Genomic DNA, 16,720 nt, shown 5'->3' on the forward strand with positions numbered 1-16,720 from the left:
TGTTCTGTCCTTGAGGTGTTAACGAAGATGCAATATTTCATATTTTAGACTGCGCTCCCAAACTTTACCGAGAATTTGTTGAACATCTGTCTGAAAGCAGATACGTTTAAACAGCGCTTACTGTCCACTAACACTAACGTGACAGACATGGTATTTCTATGTGTAAACATAGTGTGCATCATGTAAACCAGACTATTGATTAATGTAACCTAGTTTACTGTAAATGTAGATCTGCTATTAAAAAAAATCAGATGAAGAAAATGTTTGAAAAAAAAGAATCTCTTTGTAATCTCTGACAGAATGCATATTATCATCTGGTATGAACTGATATTACTTGAAAATAATAATTAAAGGAGAGAAAAGCTGTTTGTATTACAGAGGATGTATCGCTTGTTTTTCTACAGTTACCACACCGAGTTTGTATATATTCCCGTGCCAGTTGCTGTGAGGTCTGCATGGTTTCTTCTACTGTTTGCGTTGTAAGTTATTTTTGTTATTTCACACCCCAGTCAACTTGCAAAACCTGGTTCTTTTACCAGCGCATTTTGGGGTTATTTTTTTCCCCTGAAGCATCAATAGTGTGTTGCCCTCAATCCTGTAAATGCACTTTTTAAAAACTTCTTCTGCAACTTTACAAACATATTTAGTGTTATGTAAATGTTACAACAGCTCAGCTGTTCGTTTTTTTCAGTACACGCTCAAGGCTTTGGTAAGTCAGCTGTGCTTACACACACATGCACACTCAGACACGGCAGTGGAAACAGCAACAGAAGCATCTGTATTTGCTTATTTGTGTGCTTTCTTCATAGAGCCTCGTTTTTCTTAGCTTCAGTGCTTCTCTGATGCTAAACTACAGTATCTACCATTCCAGTTTTTATTTCTCTGAGTTCATCAACAGGAGAAAAGCGTGGTGATTCAGGGTGTTTAAAATGTTTACCTACAAGGGCTGTTCATAAGAACTGGGCGACGATATGATTTTGTGTCATCGACATTATCATAGATGTACAATTATGCGAACGAGTTTGGATTATTTCACTCTTACTGACCAATAAGCAACTAGAAGGTAAAAATATATGATGCAATTTTTATACTGGCTGTTTCTGTGTTTTATGGGATTTGGTGTGACATGATTCAGTTTCTATTTATTATTTCTTTCCATGTTGTCAGATCCCTGACTTGTGAGTCTAACAACCTTCAATATTACAGTGACTCGGTACAAAGCCAATACTTACAGCCAATCAATACCTTAAATCTACAGACAAATGTAGACAACCTCTTTTCTGGGAAACTCCCTTGAAGCAAACCGACAATCTCCAGCCGTCACTTTAAGAAAAAAATCAACAGTGCAGTGCAGGCGTTTCTGAGTCAGGGACCTGAATTTCTTTTATTGAGCCACTCTGCAGTTGTCATATGTCCTAACATGTACTGTGCATACCTAGTGCCTAGCAAATATGGTAGTTTCCACATACATATACTATATTCTTTGTGTGTGGCTGTAAAAATGCGAGCTCCTCAGAATGCAAACGTCACTGTTACATATATCCCACTACAGAGTTAAACCAATAAATTGTATTTGGCTACAGTATGATTCCACTGCCTCATGTTTAGGTGATTTTTTTTAGATTAGCATGTTAGAAAAGCACAAACATGCAAAGAGTCAATAATTTTGCGTTATAATAGAATCAGAGCTTCTTAATACAGTAAAAGCAGATGATTGTCTCTGCTCACTGTAGGTCTTAAAGGTATTTTTCATTTGTCAGAGCTGTTATTGATTGTTTAAATCTAAAACACTGCAATATTTTTTCTGCAAATTTAAACTCTAAATGTAGCTTTTATTTTAAAAATACAACTGGTTAAGATTTCTCTTCAGAAATGTGATGTTTATTAGTCCTTTTTACGCCACTCAACCTAGTCCTTTCCTTCTGAGCATTTGGAAGTATCAATAATTTACATGAACCTTGGGGTTATTGATGCCTGCTGCACTTCCACCTACCTTGCTGGCTACATGTTGGTCTGAAAAATTCATGATGAATCCAGGTTGTATGTGGAAGTAGGCATGCACCAAATTACCACAGAGGCATTTCGCATGTACAGGGATCTTAACGTTTTTACCAAGAAATCTGTCCAGAAGATCCTGTAACAAAAACTTTACGTTGAAAGTAAAGTCATTATTTATAATTCAAATAAAGGTTATTCGGAAAAAATTATCAACTACATATAGTGGTGTTTTAACAGATTTAATATCCATCTTATTCTGCTTTTCTAGCTGATTTAGCAGAAAACCTTCTAGAAAACAAAAAGCGATCATCAAAAATCTTTCGCTCAGTCATATAGTGAATATTAGGCTTCAGCTCACTTGTGGTTTTGGTGGCATTCTGAGCGTTTTGACCATGGACTGGAAGAGGCACTTTGCTGGTGCAAATATTTATTTAATTATGCAAGACATCATTCAGCATGAAGGATTTATTCCACACAATGCTTACTCCAACTTGTGCTGAGGTGTGCTCCCTTTTGGTAGTCTCTAACGATTAAAAGAGATTCATTAACATCAATAAATGCTCCCTCTGTAATATATATATTTTTTCCATCTACAGTGTTTGACTTCCACTGAACTACTTGTACAAATGTGTTTTTGATACAAATATACATTACAAGACTGTGTTCAATATAAATTCTCTCACAGCTTGTGAGGGGATTTCCTGAGAGGGACTTAAGCAGTTGGTAAGGAAAGCTTACCCAGCTGTTCTGCGTGACCTTTCCCTGCAAGTCTCTGATCTAGATAAACACCTGGGATAGGAATAACGAGTCTCATTATGCAATGTAATTATTATAATTAATCATAGACAACAATAATGTCAACAGGTCAATGTCAATTAGAGTTGAAGTCTCAGTTGCATGCATTCTTGGTTCCACAAGCTAAAGGTTGCAAAGGATCAAGGGAGCGTGTAATGTAAGTAATCACAGGAAAACGTACTTGGACAAGATACTAACACAAAATGATTTCCCCATCACCACCAAAAAAATTACCCAAGCCTCCAACAACAGAAATTATAGAACATTATATAGTATAATTACTTTATGCTTTGCTCCCTAAATCCAAGCTATAGCATACACTCACTGGCTACCGTATTTGGTAGACATTGCTGAGGTTGGACCCCTTTTTCTTTCAGAACTGCTTTGATTCATCATGCACAGATTCTATAAGGTGTTCACAACATTCCTCAGTGATTTTTGTCCATATTGACAAACTAGCATCACACAGTTGCTACAGATTTGTGAGCAACAAGTCAATGATGTGAATCTGCTGTTCCACCACATCCCAAAACGCTGTATTGGATTGAGATCTGGTGACTGTATAGACCTTTTGAGTACAATAAACCTACTGTCATGTTAAAGAAACCAGATTGAGATGATGTGAGCTCTGGGAAATGGTGAATTATACTAACAGGAGTGCAGCACAGTGTAGTCTCCTGCTGCTGCAGCCCATCAGCTTCAAAGTTTGATGTGTTGTTTGTTCAGGTATGCTCTTTTACATACTTTGGTTGTAGTGGGTATTTGAGTTACTTTTTACTTCTTATGAGCTTGAAGCAGTTTGACCTTTCTCTTCTGAAATCTGACACCAACAACCCATTATTACCCAAAGAAGTCTCTTAAAGCACCTTTCTTCTCCATTCTGATGCTCACTTTGAACTGCAGCGCATTATCCAATCCATGTCTATATGAATAAACGCAGTGAGTTGGTGCCATGTGATTCGCTGATGCTCACTTTGAACTGCAGTATTGTATTTTCAATAACATTTTCAATATGATTGCATTATCAGTATGCCAATATGCCTCGTTTTGTTTTTGCAGCAGGATGAACTTTTACACACAGCGCTCTATAAAAACAGCAGGGAGCGAGGCCAAAAATGCAAAGTCAGCTGCAACAGACATCCAGCACATGGAGTCAAATTGTATGATTAGGGCACAGGAAAGTTGTATGTGATCAAACTGAAGAATCATAAAATATTCAGTTGTTTAATGTAAGTAAGTAAATAAAATAATTAAGTTGGGTCTTACTTTTTCATATTTTTTCCAGACAAAATATCCTAAAATTCTAAAAGGCTTTGAATGAGTAATCTCAACCATTTCGAAAATCTTCAAAAACTCTGAAACACAGAAATCACAAAAGTTTCCTCTTCTTGATGTCCTTTCTCAGACATTTTTGTAGTGCCATTTCAAGAGCCACAGTTTTCCCTGCAGTGCTGAGACAGATGGTCTCTAAAGGGGGAATTTAATAGACTTCACACTTATTGTGTGAGTTTGCCACTTAGAGGTTGACATGCAGATGATTAAAGAAGCCTCGGAGGGTTTACTTCTTTCCATCTGAAACTTACAGGAAAATTGATGTTTGTTAATCATGCATCAGTACCAGTCAGCCAGACTAAATGTCAGACCAACTCACACTAATACCTGACACACACTTGCCAACACAGTACCACCCGTCTCCTAAACACCAGAGCACCCAGCCCCCGTCCCTGCGGTGCCTTCTGCTTCCTCTCCCCTGCTGTCATAGAATTACGACCCTGTTTGCTCCCACAAGGGCTGTCTGTACAGTGTGCTCCCCTGCCAGTGCTGCTGAGTGCTGGGAGATAGACGAGGAGAGCCCAGGAGCCTGGCAAGAAAATCAAAGTCCTCTCGGTAAAAGTGAGTGGTGCGGATATCGAAGAGTGGCTTCCAGTTCTGGCATGTCTCACAGATAGCGACCAACACTTCTGTGGTGTCTCCTCTCCGATGCAGCAGCTAGAATAAAGAGCTTAGTAAAAGCCCTCCAATAATGTCTGATGGTGCTTCTACATTCAGTGACACACAGTACATTCAAGATAGGCCGTGATAGATATTAGAAGTTGTTGGATTTAAGATTTTTTGATTAATTAATTTATTATTGCTTCTATGCATATATCTTAATTCTATTTCTGGCCATGGTGGGTTGGAGACTATGCCAGAATGCTTAGAGTGTGAGACAGGGGAACACCCCACATAGGCCCTCACTTTGTCATAGCTCTAATGTAGCCAGTCTCTTTCACACTTATCACCAATTTAGAGTCCCCACTTAAGTCACATCTACTGTAGCTGGACTGCCAACAGAAAGCAGACCTCAGTAACTCCTTACATTCACAAATACCATTCCCGTTTCCATAACATTTGTGATGCTGCCTAAAATATAATTAAAAACAGAATACAGTGATTTTCACCTTTATGTAAATGAATGAAAAAAGCATCCTAAGCATTCAGCATCTGGTTGAAGCATCATAACAAACCAGATTTGTATTAGAGGTTCTGAGACTTGCTAGCAGAGATGATTAAAAAGTGACTATTAAATAAGGCGCTTAAAGAATCTTGTTTCATGTACATTAAAAGAACATTTGTGCAATCCTAAAGATTATGCTCTACCTTTTAATTTCTCTAGAGAGGCCTTCATGTGAAGGGTTTGTCAAACATTTGCCCCAACAGCTGCTTGTAATATATATATATTCTCTTATGCAGGCTTATGGCCTGTAATGGAAGCTACCTGACTATTTCTTGCTTCAACCTTGCTCCATTAGTGCAGGTTTGACCAGCGAAGCTCAAAGGATCTAACAGCAAACATCCAGGGAATCACCTCAGAGACAACGCGACAGGCCCATCAAGCTACACGTCAGCTGTAATATCATCTTCAATATCCTGTGCACTCCCTTAGCCAAAGTCATCCACAGTTCTGGCAAACAGCACACCTCCTCCCAACAAAAACAGATGTCTGTTCCTTGACCTCCCCCCCTCTACAGTAACCTGCTAACAGGTTCCACCATTTTTAGTGTTGTAGAGTAATAATTTTAAAGCTTATACTATAGTCAGACATCCCACACAGGCATCTGGTATGAGGCGCTCATTCATGACCACTCCTCGGTGCTGAGCTCAGGTCAAGTAACACTTTTTTTCAGGCAGTCGTGTTGTGAAACACGATACGTATTAAGTATGTGTGATCCTAAGAGCACTTTACAGGAGAGAGCGCCGTCCTTGAAGCCCAGTTGGAAAAAAAATCAAAGGAAAGGAGAGGCAGCTCTGGGCTAATGTCTGCTGAATAGAGACCTTTGCTTGGTGTGCGTCAGGTTAAGATTAAAGTCAAAATCATAGCTTTTTTTCATTACTCAACAAAAAACATGGCAGTTAAATAAGAATCACAGAATTGTGTAAAAGTCTTGATGCAGTTCATTGAATATGTGTGCAAAAATGCATAAAATTCTGAACATAAGCTAAAAACAAAGTTTGTACAAGCGTGAAAGCCAACATTTGGTATGACCACCTTCAACATAATATCTTCAATATAGCCTGAACTCTCTTAGGCAGCTTTCTTGTCATTTCTTGAAGTAGTCACGAGGAACAGTTCTCCAGGCTTCTTGAACAGCACTTCAAAGCTCTTCTTTGGATGCTGGCTGCCTTTCACTCCATTATCTGTCAACATGATTACATTCTACTTCACTGATGTTGAGGTCTGTGGGGAGGCCAATCCATGATTGATAGTGTTCCGTTGCATGTTTATCGAATTAGTTTTGCTTTGGCAGTGTGTTTGGGATCAGCGCGCTGTAAGTGCAGTAAAAGCATGAGTAAATGAAAAATGAAATCTGTGCAAATCACTGTTTTTCAGATGGTACTGAAGAGTAATTCCATCAATTTTGACGAGATCTCTGACGCCACTGAGTGGAATGCCAAAACCACGACAGAGCAGCCACATTGTTTTACAGATGGCTGCGGCACTCACTGCTGTGCATCTGTCCTGACCTTCTTATACACTGACAGACGTGTTGTCGCTCACTTTCAGTCCAGTTCTTTGGCATACCTCAGCCTTTTCTCCCCATTTCTCTTCCTTAAGCAAGACGTCTTGACAGCCACTCTTGCACTGTGACTGAATCTTGTTGATGAGGCTTGAACAGTAGATGGATCAGCTGCACATCCAGATGGATCTCTCAGGTTGTGTCAGGTCTTTGCTGACATTTTTTCCTATCTCTGAAAGACACAACTTTCAGATACTGTTTATATGCTGTAGATAGACAAAATGAAATTTAAGGCCTGAAAAACTAACACTTGTCCAGTTTACTCATTTTTTTTAGGACACAATGCACAACATGCTGAGATATGTCAAGTTTTCATCTAATAGCTATTTGGGAATCACCCAAAATACAATTCTATACCTGTCAAACTGGTAATTTTGGCATTTCTCATAGGTTCAACTAAATAAATGAGAATTAGTGATGTGTTTTTGTGAGAGACTACTAGTAACAGAACCCAAGGATCCATTTTACAACTGGTAAATTGCCAGATTACATTTACATACAACACTGGTTTATTCTTTGGGTTATGAGCGTTTTTTTATGCTTGAATGAGTCATTGATAAGTTTTGACTTTTAGAGCTCTTCATGGACAAGCACCAGCTTACAACAGTGAACTTTTACATCCTTACGTCCTTAGAATTCTCTATGGTCATGTGATCAGGGTTTACTGATTGTGCATCATATGAGGCTAAAAACTAAAGGAGACAAAATGTTTGCAACAGTTGCCCACAGAACTCTCTACGTCTGAGCATCAGATCTGAGATCTTAACTCAATTTTCTTTTCTGGTATTTTGCTGAGAATCACTTTCTGACATTTATCTTGAAAGGTGCTATAGAAATAACATTCAAATTACTCTTAAGTGACTTAAGGACGGGACTGAAAATAAGTGAAAAAGCAACCAATGTCCAAAGTAAAACTTTTAAAGACCCTCAGAAGTTTTTCTCAGGACCACTTTAAAAAGTTACAGAAAGTCTGGTGCCTTGGATGCATAATCGAAAGATCTGAGGCGTGGCTCAACACTTTTGCACAGTAGTATGGATTTCACTTTTATTCTAAAGGTGTGCTGGCTATAAAAAACTAACAGCACCAGGTTAGCTTAGCTTAACACCATTTACAAGACAGCAAACATGCTCATTTCTCAAAATGAAAACCTTTTTTCTCCTGGTCATACCAGGGGTTTTCAGACTTTTTCTTATTAATTTTAGTAAATGAGGTTTAGCACATCAACCATCAAACTCATATTTGCCCTGAAAAATCATATTCAGCTTAGTTTTACTGATTTTTTGATACACCTCACCTACAGTGGCTCTGCACCCACCAGTTTGAGAATAATTTCTAATAATATATTTAAAAGACAAATGTTTAACTAATTTTTCTTATAGTACTCAACATTAATTGTCATCCCCAAAAACCCCACCAAAAATAAATTAATTTTATAGCCTTACTATAAAATTAAGAAAAATTCAGCGTACACAAATCTGTGTGTGTCCAATCAGCACACACGACTTATGCCCCCTCAAAGATCATTTCCATTTCATTACACTGCCACTCAGCCAGCTTTGTTTGGCTGAGCCTACATTTGCCTTTGAACATCAATGGCACCTTTTGTCTGAAACTGCTGTAACGTTTCCAGCAATGATCAGATAGCACTTCTGCTATTTTTATTTCTAGATGTGGCACTGGCCCAGAAAAATAAGATCTGAGTTGATTAGTGAAGCCTGCAAACCCTTTGTGGTACATCTAAAAGGAGGCCTTCATCTAACAGTCTAAACAATAGCACTGAAATATGCAGATACGATTAAATAACAGGCAGTCCGATTCATCCTGTTTAAGCACACTAAGAATACCAAATGTTTGACTGAAGCTTTGAATAAGTGAGGAGACATTTTAAGAAGCATGTTTATTTTATTGCAACAGTGAAGTGTTTAGTTTCCAAGAAGGTGAGAATATTGTGGCTCCATCTCAGAGACCCTGACTCGTCCGGCCATATCTTGGTTTCTGTGTCCTTTACACTAATTTTACAGTAAAACACATCTTTCACATGTCTCTTCTTTGAACGTCTTCCAAAGAAGACAAAATGTTTCAGACACCACGCTGCCATTCAGAGGTAGGGGCTGCAGAGGCAGGTCGGTGCTCAGTGGAAATCTTTACATCATGATACCAGCAGACATGCACGCACACACACACACACACACACACACACACACACGCGCGCACACACACACGCACACACACACAAGCAATCATCCACAATAACAGACTGTAGGTAGAATTTTTTTTGCTCGAGTAGCAAAAATATTTGAGTGATGAACACACTGGCACAGTTCACATTATATTCAGTATAGCGAATGAACACACTCACTCCCACCCACACTCGCACACTCACACAAACCTGAATATGGCCAGGTAGAGTCTACTAAGAGAGGTACTTTTCCGTAATTGAAGTCTTAGCATTTCCATCCAACGCTTATTCCCTCATTTTTCACTTGGATGAGTATCCCACCATTTTCCCATCAGTCTAGAAGTCAGTTAATAAGGCGAGTTCGCTGTGAACGCCTCCAGCAGCTCCAGCCAGGCTGAGGACCAGGAGGCAGGCAGGGTGCGGCTGGATCAATGTCCTCATGTCTGTGGAAGACAAAGCCGGTAGGGACCCTGGAGCCTGCAGCCTCCCTGCTGCACTCTGTCAATTCCACTCATCTCCTTCTACTGGTTCGCTCTCACGAAGCTCTCAGCTGAAGAAATAAGTGGATTCTTTCACCCGCTGGAGATCAAAATCACCTGGAGAGGCAGGACGCAATGTGTCAGAGCACATTTAGTCACAGGACAGTAGTTATACAAATTATATGACCTACATAAAAACACATAAAAAAGTACCACATAGTATTGCTGCATTTGGTGAAAAAAAACTCCTGTGTAACACTGATTTCTTATATTATTTAAAAAAGTGCAGACACAAGCACCATCTCCTCCAACTGAATCATTCTCACAGAGCTAGTTTCCACGGGAACACATTAAAGGCAGTGTGAGCTACCATGTTTACTTAATTAAAGGATCATTTGTGAGCTACTTTTGGATTGAGAATTAAAATAAATGTATGAAGAACAGCAACAATTAGCTAAAGTTAAGCTGCTGTTATATTTGCATGATAAGGGAAAAGTTTAGCATCACAGCATAGCATTTGGTAATAAACCAAAATATTAGGTGCAATCAAAAGGTTCAGGGATCGAGCATATTTCCCCAATGTGAGCAGGAGACAAATGAAGACCAACTTCTTGTAACAGTCTGAGTCGTTTTTAGAACAGGTACCATTTTTAGCTCACTCCATTCAAGGTCCATTATGCCTCTTTGTACTTGTGCCTTTGCACTGTCTGCTGGATCCTCTACGGTGTCAAAACTTGAACTTGATTTTCATTTTCAGGAAGTGCTATGAAGTATGAGGAGGAATGAGTGAACATTATGTTGGTGTGCCCACAAAACACAACCCATTTTCAGTGTGCTCTGTTCATGCTCTCAGTGGCATGCTGGCACACACCACAGTTTAGGTTGTTTCCACTAAATGTCTTCCCCCTGATGCCTCAGGATGTTACAGCATAACTCTGCACTGACAGTCACAGAGTCAACTCGCATCCCAGAATCTGATTCACCATTGCAAATTTGGGTCTGTTTGAATGAGAACACTTATATTTGCTATCTGTACGAGTTTGAGGACCATGGTGAAAACACCTGGCGCATGCGACGAGAGCAAGTGTGGTCACTTCCTTCCAGTGAGCAACCAAGATGATCTTGAAGAGCAGATTGGCCAAATTTAAATCACATAAGGTTTTTTTTTATTTTGAAGTGACTGGATAATACATTGCATAATCCAAATTATTAAAAATAATCTATGATTCATCCAAAATTGAATAAATCTGAACAAACTGTTCTAAAAGACCAACTACAACCTTTATGCCACAGAAGAAGTGCAGAAAATTATTCTTTTAAGTGGGTTTTTTAAGTGAAACTTTAATTTTCAAATTGGAGGGCACACGTAAATTTTCCATTACCACATGAATGCTAATTTTAGGTCTGAATGAGGTCCTGTCCGGCACTCTGTGCTTAGCCTTGTGTGCTCTCTGCCTCTCTGACAGTTAGGTACACCAGCAGGAGCTGCTGTATAAATTATTGAGGAAAGGACACAAAAAGTGAAGAGTGAAAAGGCTTATTATAGCTGGAACATGCTGACATCAAGTTAATATACTAACTAACTAACATAGATATCAATACAGTTTTTTGTTCCTTCATTCATGTTTGGATACTTGCTGCCCTCTCAGCAGGCATCCAAGCTGCTCCATAAACTATGTATAATAATTTATTGTCTTTATTATGTTTTTTCTTAAATTATTGGCCCTGTGAGACTGATAAGAAGATACTGCACCCACAACCGATTCATTAAATTGCATTCTTAACTCCAAGTCCAGCACACACAAACAGAATAGCTGACAGCCATCATTATTCTCACAGACGGTGAATCAGTTATTCCCAAACTCAGACTCCAGCTGGTAAAACATTCACAGGTCACTGAGTTCTCTCTCCAGCCTTTTTTAAAACCCTAAATTTATAGTTGTAGATACACCTCATCAACTGATGCTCTTCATTACACGCACGCTGAAACCTGATAATCATACGTTTTGGATCCTTTATAGTAAAGATTATACTCCACATTCAGTGGGGCCTTCTATTGAAATGAAAACTGCGGACAATCGGGAAAACAGACGCCCGAGGTGCACACCTGACCGCTCTCAGCCACATAAGCTGATTATGCAGAGGAGGGACACAATTAACAGCAATCAATTGGTACAACCCAGCTGTCAGTGCCAAGCAGATCATAAGTGTACAGATGGAGATGGAGCAAGAGGTTACATAACAGCATAGCCTGCATCCACCTGACAGAGAGACAGAGAGAGAGACTGCCTCTGTGCACCACCTCCACTCAGGAGAACAATGGATAGAAACACAAATTACATCAACAGGTAAAGTGAGGAAGCTGGACCTGCTGGTGGCCATGCAGGTTACGACACACAATGACACAAGCTTATTAGTTTTTACTTATTTTCTTTAGTCATTTAGCTTTTGAAAATGTAGAATACTCTAATCTGGGACCAAATCAGGCTATTCGACCAAGTCTGACATTATTCAACACTAATTAGAATGATAAAACAAGAAGGAAAATACTGAATTGTGGATGGATCCAGTTCATACAGTCCACCAGTATTGTCCTTCTGCTAACCTCAAAAAGAGCTTTAAGGTATACCTGTACAAGTTCTCTTCTGCCCAATTAGGAACAAACCCCATCACCCTGTACCTTGTCCTTGTAAACACTCCATCAAGCTCAGGTGTTTGGGAGCCACACAGCCTCATTCAAACTGACCTGTCTGGGGCACTTTGGCCAGCAGCATCAACAGCCTTCTATACTCCTGGTACTTTTTGCTCTTGGCTTCAGTCCTGCCACAAAGAGGAGAGTAATAAAGTTAACTCAGGGAAAAATGTGCTTTTGTCTCTATAGGAGTACAAAGTCAAAGGATTTTCAGCCCTCCTACAAACGCAGTTGTCTGTTCTTTCTACCTTGTTAACAAAAATAAAACTAATTGAATATATAAATATGTTTTTTGGTTTAAAAATGTAACTACTGGGAAGAAGGTCTCATTGCCACCACAGTAAAGTCTGCTCTCTTTGTCTGTGCAGTTTTGTCATTCTGCAGATCAACTTTATACTCTGCATAAAAACTCTACACAGCAAAATACATTTGTGCACAGGTGAGCAGGGTTATTTTTTGATACTAGAAAAAAATTACTTCTATATTTTGATGAATAAAGAAACCCAAAATGCCTTTGTAGTTCCACATTTCCTCTTCTCTGACACATCCTGGAATGAAAAACGTGTTCGTGAAACTAGGCAGTAATAATGGTAAGAGAGATAAAGAAGGTGCTGTGGAAGTGGAGGCTTTGGAAAAGGTGTCCAATTATTAAAAATTGAGAAAAAACACAGGTGATGAGCATAACTCACCCTGAGGGGGAGGACAGTAAGACGGACATGGGGAGAGAGAATCATGTTGTATCTAATGTCATGTAGAAACTGTAGAAAATCTCAGGGCTTTACAAGGACACAAAGCCCTGAGATTAGTGGCTATAAAGCCCTCTTATGTTTGTCTGCCTTCTGTTTTATAACCTGTGCACATGTAGTAGCTGAATATGTTCAGTCTGTGGTGGCACATATCACAAATATCATAAAGATCTCATTAAAGGTAATACAATATAGCATAAACACAGAGACTCGTGAGAATGATGGCTTGTTATGTAAGAACAAGAGGCACAGACCGCAGATAGGTGCAACTAAGTATGAAAATATGAACTAGTACCTATTACATAATATTTCACTGAAATGTTGATACTGTATGACAAATATTTTGCTGCCTGAGCAACCACAGTAGCGCTCCTGGGATCTGTGTGTACGAGCCCAGTCAAAAGTGCTCCTCCATGTGGGTGTAAACTCACGGGACTCCTGTGCAGTATTTCTGAAGCAGGAAGTTGGACAGCTCTTGAAGGATTGGCTGGCTGTGCAGGGCGACAAACTGTTCCCGACAAACCTGGCAGGAAGACGAGGCAGAGAGAAGTGCACTTTGAGTTAGTTCGGTTTAAACGTTTGACCAACAGACTCCTCTGGCTTGCTGACCAACTAAACAATGAATGGAGCACAGAAGAGAAAAAATATAAAGGGATGCAACCAAATCTGGCAAATGGACCAGCTCCAAGAGCTTAAACAACTTTGCCTTGGCTGTATGTTTTCTCCATTTCTGCTTCAAAACCTATTTTTGTCAAATGTACTGAACGATAAGGTAGGGTGGATACAATTTATTAAAGTTAGAAGATAACAGGAATAGATGAGCTGTGTTAATATTTCCATATTTATGCAGGTCTGGATATCACACAAGTCTAATTAAAATCAAATTCTTTTCCATACTTTGAAAGAACCCCATGATACACATTTGCTGGCTCAAGGTAACTTAATTTAATAGCTAATTAATAGTCATTCATGAGAAGACCATAGATCATCACTGAATCTCTACAGGCACGTCAAGCTGCTTATCAGAGACCCTAAAACTTTTGCACCCTTCTGTAAAGGCTGATATAGTACTGTGCAAAAGTCTTGAGCCACTCTTCATTTCTTTAGATTTTGTTGCCAAGGAGCCAAACTCTGTAATTTTCTTTTTAAAAAAAATGGTCTTTGAGTTTCCTTTGGACTCATTTTCAGTCCAGTCATTGTGCTGGACCATTTTTAGAGGAATTTGTTTTGTTTGTGTGCTGCACCTTAACTCTGACCTATGAATCATTTCAACATAAAAAAGGCACCTAAACTCAAGGGATGAACCTGTGTTATGTTGTTACACATAAAAATTTAGCCAGTTTGTTACAAGCAACCTGTCACAAAACATAATTTGTTGCCATTTCTTTGGTTGAACCTATGAAAATTTCCAAAGACAACACAATTTGACAACCACGACAGCATAAAGTTGTATTTTTGCACCAACATGGTGATTCCCAAAGAGCAGTTAGCCGAAAGCTAATATCGCAGCACACTGCACCATGCATCCTTAAAAAGATATCCAAGAAAACCAGAAAGTAGAAAAGACGACAAAAAACAAAACAAAACATGTGTCAGGCCTAAACCTAGATCAGGCCTAGACCTTCAGTTTATCCATCTTCTCTACTGTTCAGTGAAAGCTCATCTCAAATGATCTCAGTGGAAGGGTGGCTGTCAAGAAGCCATTCTAACGGAAGGGACATGGGGAGAAAGGGCTGATGTATGCCAAATTACACAAGAACTGGACTGAAAATCAGCGACAACACATCTGATAGAGTCATGAATCCAAATTTGAAAGTTCATGGTTTAACTCATCATCAGAACAAAAGATATCAAAGTCAATATCAAATATTGACTTTCAAGCTTTTTAGGACTGTAAAAACTTTTTTTGCCTTATAAACTGTATTTTCATGTATGTTTGCAGATTAAGTGCTGTAAAAATTTTCCTTACCATATATAAAGAAATGAAGGGTGGGTCAAGACTTTTGCATAGTACTGTAAATATACAGTAACATATACGGCTTTACTATTGGACTATTTCTCCCCCACGTCTTGTTAAAAAAAAAAAATCCACACCAGCTTTTTAAAGTTTATATCTCTGAATGTACCAGAAGAGCTATAACTAAAGCTTCCTTCCTTTATGAGTTACCTTTATCAATTATGTTGTTTAAATCAGTTTCCTTGAACATTTAATTATTGTTATCTGTGGGTGCATTTCTCAGTGAATCAGAGGTGTACCCCACCCTCACCCAGCACTGATAGGATCCGTGCCCTTTTAATAGGATGCGCAGTCCAGAGAAATTGGCAGGTGAGGGAAGAATCAGTTCCCATTAAAACAAGAATCTTCTTCGTGTGCTTAGGTGTTGACCAAGATATTTAATACCCCCCGTCTACCACTGTGTTCAATTACCTGTGTAATGAGGAAGGCGTACACTCACACAGATGAGACGGAGAATATGCAAGGGAATAAATGTAGTGAGAGGGAACTGCTTCATTGGTTCTAACTCCTCTGAGACTGGGTGAAGACATAAAACCCCGACTGCTCTGAAGCTACATCTACAGAAAATTGGGGCCTTATGGTAATTTGATCCATTTTATTCTATGCTGTGTCTCAGTCTGGGCCTGACAACTGAGTTTCAGCTGGCGGGGGCAGGCAGTCATTTATTCAGCACATCAGGCTCTGTCTGCTGGTGCTACCTGCAGCCTGTATATGTACAAAGCAGTGACAAAAGAAGTTTGTTACACTGGCATCACCAAGCTGTTCTCCCAAAACTGAAGCACTAGTCATAGATGCTGCACAAAATATTTTTATCACCTGCTTCGGCTGTAAAAATGCTAAAAGAAGCGCAGGTCTCATTGCTTTCAGAAACACAAAAACACTGCTCAGTTTCGGCTAAAGAAAGCAAGACATAATCAGTCGTGTCATTTTTAAACTAATTAATCAACAAAAGAAGGCGAGCACAAAACCCTGAATATACATGATCAAAACATGCTGGAAACAGCTGTGATAAAATGAAGTAAACTGCACAGGCGGGAGCAAAAGACTGACTGCTTTAATACATTACCTTGTTCATGGTGTCCACAGTGAGCGCATGCGTCCAGAAACAGTCATGAACTGAGACAAAAGTCAGACCAGAACTGAGAGAGGACGAGAAACAAAGGCATTATGACAGGTCACGTGCAGCAATTACATCACAGAAAAAGGACAAAAGAAAGAGTAGACAGTGTTACTTTAAAAGGTAAGTGCACAGGACTTTATTAGAAACCTAGCAAGTCAACAGCAGTTATTCATTCAAAGCCAATTATAGTGTCATGTAGAGGGAATGAATTAACAGAATGCCTATTTGAGGTCATGAATGGACTTAATATGAGACTGCACTTTTTCAAAGCCAAATTGGGATCATGCAAATACACAGAATGCCAATATCTGACTCTATAAAAATGATTCTGTAACACCAACAAAAGACGTAAAGAATCTTTAATTTCAGGCTTTTGATACGTTACCTATAGCAGTAGAGAGATGTCAGCATCATGTGTGTGGAGTCCAGAGAGTGAATGAAGTTTGGTGGAAAAGCATTCTTCTGTTTAACTGTGTCTGGTCTCCTGTGAAAAGACAGAGAACAAAGCGCAGACATATAATATCTTATATATTTATTTTCTCTAATGGTTCCTGTACACAAGCTTGAAATGGCCTCATTATGAACCGTGCTCATAATTCCCAGAGTGAGACAGTTACCAATCTTTTTTTTTTGTT

General features: G+C 39.2%; 1 protein-coding gene across 2 annotated transcripts in view; it reads right to left on the minus strand.

Moving 5' to 3' along the window:
• Window positions 1-8,734: 8,734 nt before the first annotated feature.
• polrmt (polymerase (RNA) mitochondrial (DNA directed)) overlaps window positions 8,735-16,720 on the minus strand; it is a 45,799-nt gene continuing 37,813 nt past the window's right edge. The window contains exons 17-21 of one of the 2 annotated variants that reach the window (XM_005478999.4): window positions 16,471-16,569; window positions 16,032-16,104; window positions 13,380-13,471; window positions 12,257-12,330; window positions 8,735-9,627 (exon numbers count right to left, since the gene is read on the minus strand). In XM_005478999.4, the coding sequence (XP_005479056.1) occupies window positions 9,578-9,627; window positions 12,257-12,330; window positions 13,380-13,471; window positions 16,032-16,104; window positions 16,471-16,569 (388 nt within the window). In that variant the 3' untranslated portion in view covers window positions 8,735-9,577. Of the gene's footprint in view, window positions 9,628-12,256; window positions 12,331-13,379; window positions 13,472-15,376; window positions 15,671-16,031; window positions 16,105-16,470; window positions 16,570-16,720 lie in introns of those variants that run through there. The other variant, XR_270357.4, reaches the window with a different exon arrangement.

This window comes from Oreochromis niloticus, linkage group LG23 (assembly GCF_001858045.2).
Source record: "Oreochromis niloticus isolate F11D_XX linkage group LG23, O_niloticus_UMD_NMBU, whole genome shotgun sequence".
Classification (NCBI taxonomy): domain Eukaryota; kingdom Metazoa; phylum Chordata; class Actinopteri; order Cichliformes; family Cichlidae; genus Oreochromis; species Oreochromis niloticus.